General features: G+C 65.1%; 2 protein-coding genes across 3 annotated transcripts in view; one reads left to right on the forward strand and one right to left on the reverse strand.

Moving 5' to 3' along the window:
* Positions 1-1,709, forward strand: part of GMPPB (GDP-mannose pyrophosphorylase B) — a 4,530-nt gene extending 2,821 nt beyond the window's left edge. Inside the window, exons 2-6 of the mRNA XM_014953530.1 lie at positions 212-633; positions 715-793; positions 886-1,013; positions 1,187-1,369; positions 1,514-1,709. Coding sequence (XP_014809016.1) covers positions 212-633; positions 715-793; positions 886-1,013; positions 1,187-1,369; positions 1,514-1,645 — 944 coding nt within the window. The 3' untranslated portion in view covers positions 1,646-1,709. The remainder of the gene's footprint in view (positions 1-211; positions 634-714; positions 794-885; positions 1,014-1,186; positions 1,370-1,513) is intronic.
* Positions 1,710-1,796: 87 nt separating this feature from the next.
* Positions 1,797-8,404, reverse strand: part of RNF123 (ring finger protein 123) — a 57,661-nt gene continuing 51,053 nt past the window's right edge. Inside the window, exons 35-38 of one of the 2 annotated variants that reach the window (XM_014953527.1) lie at positions 3,112-3,254; positions 2,566-2,660; positions 2,357-2,442; positions 1,797-2,247 (exon numbers count right to left, since the gene is read on the reverse strand). In XM_014953527.1, coding sequence (XP_014809013.1) covers positions 2,148-2,247; positions 2,357-2,442; positions 2,566-2,660; positions 3,112-3,254 — 424 coding nt within the window. In that variant the 3' untranslated portion in view covers positions 1,797-2,147. The remainder of the gene's footprint in view (positions 2,248-2,356; positions 2,443-2,565; positions 2,661-3,111; positions 3,255-8,404) is intronic. The other variant, XM_014953529.1, reaches the window with a different exon arrangement.

The raw sequence follows: 8,404 nt of genomic DNA on the forward strand, positions 1-8,404 counted from the left end.
GGTGGGGCGGGGGAGACTGGGGGGGGGACAACACCGTGGCCAGCAGGGTGGGTATGGAGGGGTAGGACTGGGGGATACGGGGGACACTGGGAGGGGGACACCGTGGGCAGGGGGAGGGGTATGCCAGGATGGGCATGGGCAGGATTAGGGACCAGGGACATCAGGAAAGGCACAGAAAAGACCAGGAACAGCAGGGCCGGGTGAGGATCAGGGACTGGGGGCTTGGGAAGGCCGGTGGGGAGCAGGGACACTGGGACGGGCACAGGTGGGACCTGGAGGACCTGGGCACTGGGTTCACCTTGTCCCTGCGGCGTCACTCACGGCCGGGCAGCGGGGCCGCTGGCGCTGGCGCGGGACCTGCTGGCCGAGGACGGGGAGCCCTTCTTTGTCCTCAACAGCGACGTGATCTGCGAGTTCCCCTTCGCGGCGCTGGCCCATTTCCACCGGCAGCACGGCGGCGAGGGCTCGCTGGTGGTCACCCGCGTGGAGGAGCCGGCCAAGTACGGTGTGGTGGTGAGCGAGGCCGACACCGGCCGCATCTGCCGCTTCGTGGAGAAGCCGCGCGTCTTCGTGTCCAACAAGATCAATGCCGGGCTCTACATCTTCAGCCCTGGCATCCTGCAACGCATCCAGGTAGGGACCGGGGTGTTGGGCTGGGCCAGGATGGGGGCGGGGGGCCGAGCCCCCGCTCAGCCCTGAGTCCTGTCCCCACAGCTGCGTCCCACCTCCATTGAGAAGGAGATCTTCCCGGCCATGGCGCAGGAGGGGCAGCTCTACGCCATGGAGCTGCAGGGTAAGGCCCCACGTGTGGCAGCATGGGGTGGGGGTCTTGCCTGCGCTGCCGCCCCCGCGCTGGGGGCTGTCACCACAGCTCTGTCCCTGCAGGCTTCTGGATGGACATCGGGCAGCCAAAGGACTTCCTCACGGGCATGTGCATGTACCTGCAGGCGCTGAGGGCTCAGCACCCCGAGAAGCTGCACTCGGGGCCCGGTGTCGTAGGGAACGTGCTGGTGGTAAGTGCCAGCCCCCAGCACATCACTCTCGGGCTCTCCCCATCCCCCCACTGCTGCCCTCGCTGCTGTCCTTGAGCTGTGCCCTCCTGTCCCCACGCTGGCCGAGCGGGGCAGCCCGTGCCGAGAGCTCTGGCTGTCCCCCCCAGCCCCGACGCAGCCCCTCTTCCTTCCAGGACCCCAGCGCCAAGATCGGGGCAAACTGCGTCATCGGCCCCAACGTGACGATCGGGGCCGGCGTGGTGGTGGAGGACGGGGTGCGCATCAAACGCTGCACCGTGCTGAAGGGGGCCCGCATCCGCTCCCACTCCTGGCTGGAATCCTGCATCGTGGGCTGGAGCTGCTCCGTGGGGCAGTGGGTGAGGATGTGGGTGGCCCCCGTGGGGGAGATCAGGGCTCAGCCCTTGCCCTCCTGCCTCCCCTGGATGCTCAGGGGCTGTGGGCAGGAGGGTGGCACCGAGCCCTTGAGCCGGGGCGGGCGTGACGGGCCTTCTGTGGGGCAGGTTCGCATGGAGAACGTGACCGTGCTGGGCGAGGATGTCATCGTCAACGACGAGCTCTACCTCAATGGGGCCAACGTGCTGCCGCACAAGTCCATCGCCGAGTCCGTGCCAGAGCCGCGCATCATCATGTAGCAGCCCCCGGTGGGCCCCGCGCTCCCGGCTCTGCTTCCATTAAATATTTATATTTCCGTCTGTCGCCCAGTGTCACCCGAGCGTGGCCCCAGCGCTGGGTTGCTCGCCGGGGCCAGCCTGGCTCCCCTTCCCCGCATCTCAGGGCACCACGTAAGGAAGAATAATTTAATGCTGCATTTCATGAAGTCAGCCCCCAGCCAGGGGCAAGTTAACAGCCCGAACGCCCCCCCCTGCCCTGTCCCCGGGGCTGCTGTGTGTCCCCCCCAGCAGAGCCCAGACCTTGGGCTCCCCTCCCTGAGAACGGCCCATGGGGCAGAGGGGCTGCTGTGGCCCAGGTGCTGGGCAAGGGGGTCGCTGACCCCCAGAGCCTGGCATCGGGCCTTCCCCCCGGCCCCTGCAGCCCCCTGCCCCACGCTGCGGCTCCATGCTGGGTCCTGGCCCTGTGTGTGGGGCAGGGGGGGGTCCCTGCTCAGATGGGGGAGCCCATGGTGAGGGCTGGGTGCTACGAGCTGGGTGGCTTGGTGAAGTCATCCACCCCTGTGATGGTGGCCTTGCAGAAGAAGCAGTCCTTGTTGTTCATCAGGTGCTGGTTGATGCATGCTCTGGGACAGAGGAGGAAAGAGCGTGAGCTCCCACCCCAGCACAGTTTGGGGGGGGGGGCACAGGGGCTGGTAGTGACCCCAGTGGGGACCACACACATGGGGTACTCACTTGCACGACTTGTGGGAGCAGGGTCTGAAGATGGCGGAGATGGGGTGTGCATAGCAGATGGGGCACAGGTCTTCCTCGCTGGTGGGCTGGAGGGGGGGGGGGGAGTTACCAGGTGGTTAGTGGTGGCAGCAAAAGCCCCCATGTCCCAGGGCAGGTGTGCCAGGAGCTGGGGCTGCCACTGAGTGTGGGGACCATGTGGGGGGACTCACCAGTGTGGTGGCAGCTGCCTGCTTGGACTCTTCACTCAGGTGGCTCAGCATCTTGTCCACCTTCGCCAGCTCCTCAGCGCTGATGTACTCTGTGTCTGGGGGGGAAAAATGGGGGTGAATGTGACACCCCCCCACCATGCTGCCCTGAGGCTGTTGGGGGATGCATGGCGGGGGGCTGCAGCTGTCTTCGGGGACCAGCCAGGACGGGGACCCTGCTGCTGGGGATCAGCATCATCCAGATGCTCATCCAGATGATCAGCAGCAGCAGCAGATCTCCATGCTGGGGACAGCAAGCTGGACATGGGGCACTGCGAGAGGGTAGAACTGCTGCCAAAAGTGGACACTGGACACAGCCCCATCCCAAGTGCCACCACTGGGGGGCCATGGGGGAGCCACAGACCCCTGTCCCCAGGACTTAGGGGGCTGGAACGTGTCACAGGGGACACAGATGCTCCCAGCCCTGTTCCCCTCCACCACCCCATGCCAACCGTGGCCGGGGGCTGCTGGTGAGCAGAGCCCAGCTCCTGGCGTGGAGCCCACACTTACAGGTGTGCAGGGAGAAGTGGCGCTTGTCGGTGGCCGGGGCAGCAGCTGCCAGGGCCAAGGGCTCGGCGTGGCCCAGCAGGTACTGGATGGAGCGCAGCTGGAAGCAGGGGTCCGCCAGCAGCACCGCCGTGGCACGCTCGGCCCTGCAAAGGGAGACAGTCAGGCCTCTGTGTGTGTCCCCCCCCACCAAACATCACCCCACCCCCAGAGCTGGCTGGGCCTCCCTCAGCATGACAGGTCTCAGGGACACCAGGTTCCCCAGCCACCGCACAGTTGGGTGGTGGCACCACCCTGCAGACTGCAGGGACACTGTGCCCAGCACAGAGTGTGATGGTAGTGGCGACGTGGGGCCAGGCCCCCCCCCCCCACCCCCGCAGGTGACCCGGGATGGCCACAATCTTCTAGATGCACCCCCAGCTCCTGTGCCCCATGGGGACGAGCCCAGGGCACAGCTGGGCACGCACAGCACCCAACCCAGTAGCCCTACCTTCCTGGCAGAACCAAGTGGTGCTCAACTGCAATTAAAGGGCAGCTGCTGCCCTCCTCCTCCTCCCCACCCCATCTCGGAGGCTCTGGGGATCGATATGATGCATTAGCACTTGCTGAGGCTGCAGCGGTGCCTGGCTGAGCCTGGGGAGCTGAGGGCGGCTGGAGCAGCCAGCACCCCCCTGGCACAGCATGGGTAAAAGGAGAGGTGCCATGCAGCAGCCTCCTGCTGGGGGCTCTGGCACCCCTACACTGTGGGGTGCCCCTCCTGAAGCAAGCAGATACCCCCACAAGGCAGAAGGAAGAGGGTGTGGGTCTCCCCACCTTGAAACATCAGCGGGGACAGTCAGGACAGATGAAGGGCACCTTAATGGGTGTCTCCATCAGCCACCAGTGCCGTGGCTTCTGCCCACAGCCCTTGGCAAAGAGCAGGGGTGGTTCTGTGGCCACCATCGGGCAAGCCCTTTGGCGCAGCCTGAGCCGGGGCCGGGGTGCAGGGGGTTAACAGCCCCTCCGTGCGCAGCAGCCACAGCCGCCAAATTAGCTTTTTGCTGCCCTAATGGAAACCAATTCCCCAGCCCGGCTTTCTGCTTCCCACCAACACCGGGTAATGACATTCCTGCGTGTCCTTCATCCTGTGGCCACCTCCCACCTCTGCCGTGGGGACTCCCCATGGGGGGCTCACCCCACGGCCAGGGGTCCTGTGTGTGTGTGTGTGTGTGTGTCCCTGCTAATTTGTTCAGGGGGTGGTGGGGACAAGAGCAGGAGGAAGGACCACATCTGGGTGCTAAGCAGTGGGGAGGAAGGGGGGGATGAGTGCCATCTCCACTGCCAGCCTGGGTGCGGGATGGGACAGGAGGGGCTCCCGGAGGTGACAGTGGGGTGGGTCTACTCCAGCACCCTCCCCGGGGGTGGGCGGTGGGGTGACAACCGGCGGGGTGACAGCCGGTGGGGTGAAGTTGGCTCTCCCGCCGGGAGGGACGGTGGCCGTGCCCCGGCGAGGCGGGAGGGTGGGCGAAGCGGTCCTTAGCCCCCACCCCACCACCATCACCACCGACGGGGGGCCGGTACCGGCTGCGCATCGCCCTGCCCACCGGCGGGAAGGGCCACGGGGCCACCGCCGTGGCCACCACTCCCCGCGCCGGGACCAATGGGATCCCGTCCGCCCCCTTTCCCCCCCTCCTCCAACACACCGCCAGAGACTAAATAGGGGCCGGAGCGGGACGGCGCCCCCGCATCCATCCCGGCTCCCCGGGAGATGCGGACCGGGAGGCAACCGCCCACCGGAGAGGGCTCAACCGGCGACCGGAGCCCGGGGATGCGCCGCGGCGGAGCGGAGCCCTGAGAAAACTTCTCGCCCTGGGGAGGAGCGGCTCCGGGAGGCAGCGCCCAGCCCCAAACGCCGGAGCCCCTCAGCCCCGCCGATGCCGGACACCGGCCCCCAGCCGCCCCCGGGCAGCCCCCGGCCGGCCGGAGCAGAGGTAGGCGGCAGCACCGGGCAGGGCGATGCCCCCCGTTAACGCTTTTCAAGCCCCTCGGTTGGAACCGGGATCCTCCTTTGCGGGGTGCAAAGGGGCGTCTGCGGATGCTCGGTAGAGCCCCCCACCCCAGAGAGCGTAGGGGGGAGAGCGGGGAGGACCACGGCACGTTTTCTCCGCCGGGCTGCACAGAGGCTCCTGCCGGGCACCATGTCCCCGTGGGCACCCACCGACCCACTGCGGGCACGGGTGGTGGCGAAGCTGCTGCTGCTGCTGCTCCAGCTGTGTGACCACGGCCGGGCTCCCCGCGCTTCCCCCGTGCCCCACAGCTGCCCCCCTGCCTGCATCTGCACCTCCGACCTGCTGAGCTGCAGCCGGCAGACACTGCAGCGCGTGCCCCGGGCGCTGCCACCCACCGCCACCACGCTGGACCTCAGCCACAACGCCCTCACCCAGCTCCACGACCGCTGGCTGGCCGCCCTCCCGCACCTCGAGGCCCTCCACATCAGCCACAACCAGATAAAGGACCTTTCTCCCCAGGCTTTCCACAATGCCTCCTACCTACGGCACCTGGACATGTCCTCCAACCACCTGCACGCCGTGGAGACGCACTACTTCAACGCACTGGTGAGCCTGGAGGAGCTGCTGCTCTACAACAACCGCATTACGCGAGTGGACGAAAACGCCTTCGCCAAGCTGAGCGGCCTGCGGAAAGTCTACCTGAGCTGGAACAACCTGACCACCTTCCCCTTCCGCTCGGTCCAGGGGCTGGGCAACTACAACCTCCGCACGCTGGACCTCTCCTCCAACAGCCTCAGCAGCATCCCCGTGGAAGAGCTGGCGGCTCTGCCGGAAAACATCAGGAACGGCTTGTACCTGCACAACAACCCCATCAGGTGCAGCTGCCAGCTCTACCTGATGCTCCAGCGCTGGAAGCAGCGAGGTTTCAGCTCGGTGAAGGACTTCTTCGAGGAACACACCTGCAAGGTGTCTGACAACGTGCCCCGGTCCTTGATCAAGTTCCTCAAATACAGCCAAATGTTTGAGAACTGCTCGGCGGGCCCCGAAGACGTTCACCCCGTGCCCTTCCCCGTGATGGTGGGCCAGACCCTCCTGCTCGCCTGCAACACCAGCCGGCCGGCCACGGCCACCACCTACATGTGGATCTCCCCTCACCACGAGCCCATCAAACACCCGGGGAACAGCAACCGCTCCTTGGAGGTCTACCGCAACGGCAGCCTGAAGATTGCGGTGGCCAGGCCCTGGCACTCGGGGGTCTACGTGGGCTTGGCCATCAACAGCCCCCACAATTTCAGCAGGTTGTGCGAAATCAACGTGACGGTCCACTTCCCCAAGCCGGAGGGGGAGACCTTCAGCACCGGCCTCACGACCCTGCTGGGGTGCATCGTGAGCCTGGTGCTCGTCATCATCTACTTGTACCTCACACCCTGCCGCTGCCTGAGCTGTTGCAAGAAGCCGGCTCCTCTCAGCCCCCCGCAGGAGTGCAGCGCCCAGTCCTCCATCCTCAGCACCACTCCCCCCGCCACCGACGGGCCAAACCGCAAGGTCAGCGCCAACAAGCACGTGGTCTTCCTCGAGCCTGTCAGGGAGACGCAGAACGGCAAGATCCGCCTGGCCCTCGGCGAGGACTTCCCCGACGCCAAGCACCCCAAGGTCCTGCAGCTCAAGTCGGACTCGGAGTCCATCAGCTCTGTCTTTTCGGACACCCCCATCGTGTCGTAGCGGGGCAGAGCTGGGAGGAGTGCCGGGGCCTCCTGAGAGCTGTTCTCCTCCATCGCTGCTAGAAGCAGGATTATTTGGCACCCCGAATTCCTGGCTTGGGTGATGGGCATCACCCACAACCGCTTCAGCCATGAGCTCCTGGTGGGGTGTGGGCTGGGGGCACATCAGTGCCTGGCAAGAGCTCCTTGCATAAACCGCTGCCAACAGCCACATTAGCACAAGGGTAACGCTGACAAACCCAGCACACCCGAGAAATCTCTGCTTCATTTGGGCAAACTCCCTAATGGTGACACCGGGATGGTGGTCTGCCACAGCCTTGGGCACAGAAGACACACAACCCGGCTGTCACCACCATGGACACCTCCAGCCAAAGAATAGCTGTGATGAGTGGGGCAGTGTCCTCGCTCATACCAGAGGATGGTGGTGCCACTGTCCTCTCCCAGCCCGTGCCGGTCACCGTCACCATGCCCTGGCTGGGAGCGGGGGGAGCGTGACCCTGTCACAAGCAGGGTACGTGCCACCTCTCCAAATGTGGCCACGCAGGAGGGACAGAGCTCAGCGCCTGACCAGCCACGCAAATGTCAACAAGCTTTTGCCTCCCGAGACGCTGTAAATAGTGGGGGCAGGATTAGGTGATGCCATACAGCGCCCGCCCCGCATTGCTCAGCGCTCCCCGTGCCACCAAGGACGATGAGGGCTCAGATGCACCACCCTCCTTCGCTGCTTCTCCTTGAGGCGGACAAGCACGCTGCTAAAGCACAGCTATTTAGGCAGTAATCTAATAAGCCTATCGATAAATGTGAGTAATCCTCTCCTCTCTTGGGTCGTAATTCTCTAGTTACATTGGAATAAAAATGCCTATTTTTTTAAGCTCACGCTGGGCTGAATGTCTCCTTGCCCTTGCAGGGCAGCGGCGCGCAGCCACCCTGCAACCCATGGGCACCGCGGTGGGTCTCTGGGGGTCTGAGGGAGCCCTGAATTCCCACTGACCCAGCACCGGGCTCACAGCCTCTGTTCCCCTCAAACAGTGTGGGGGTGGCCTTGGCAAGGGGGTTAAATGTGCTGAGACGGAGCTGATGGAGCTGGTGCCAGAGGAAAATCCAGTGGCTTGTCCCCAGGAGGGCAGGTCTGCGGTGATGGCTGGGAGCTGGGGAGGGAGCAGCACGGACAAGGGCATGTCTGGATCCCAATAGGGATGAGGAGGATTTAGATGTGGGGAGAGGCACCTGGGGGAGACCTGGTTGGGGTCAGACTGGCCTCGTCTTTGGCTAAGTCCTGACAACCTTTGCAGACAGAAGCCTCCAACCTCATGGACACTTGCGCTGCTTCTCCCAGCACCCAGCCTTGCATCACCCCTGGCACAGGGAGCAGCTCTGCCCCCCATAACGCCTGCCTGATCCTGCAGGGGGTGTCCCCCTACCATCTGCCAGCCACCACTGCCCCCTCCACAGCTGGAGCGGGAGCAAGCATCTTCCTGCAGCACAGGGGATGCTGCGGACACCCTGCAGGCAGGAGCACAGCTCAAACACAACCCAAAAATGGGGACCAGGACCCTTTACAGACCTTTCCCCCAACCCACAGCCCCC

Source organism: Calidris pugnax, unplaced genomic scaffold (genome assembly GCF_001431845.1).
Source record: "Calidris pugnax isolate Ruff unplaced genomic scaffold, ASM143184v1 scaffold247, whole genome shotgun sequence".
NCBI classification, from domain to species: Eukaryota; Metazoa; Chordata; class Aves; order Charadriiformes; family Scolopacidae; genus Calidris; species Calidris pugnax.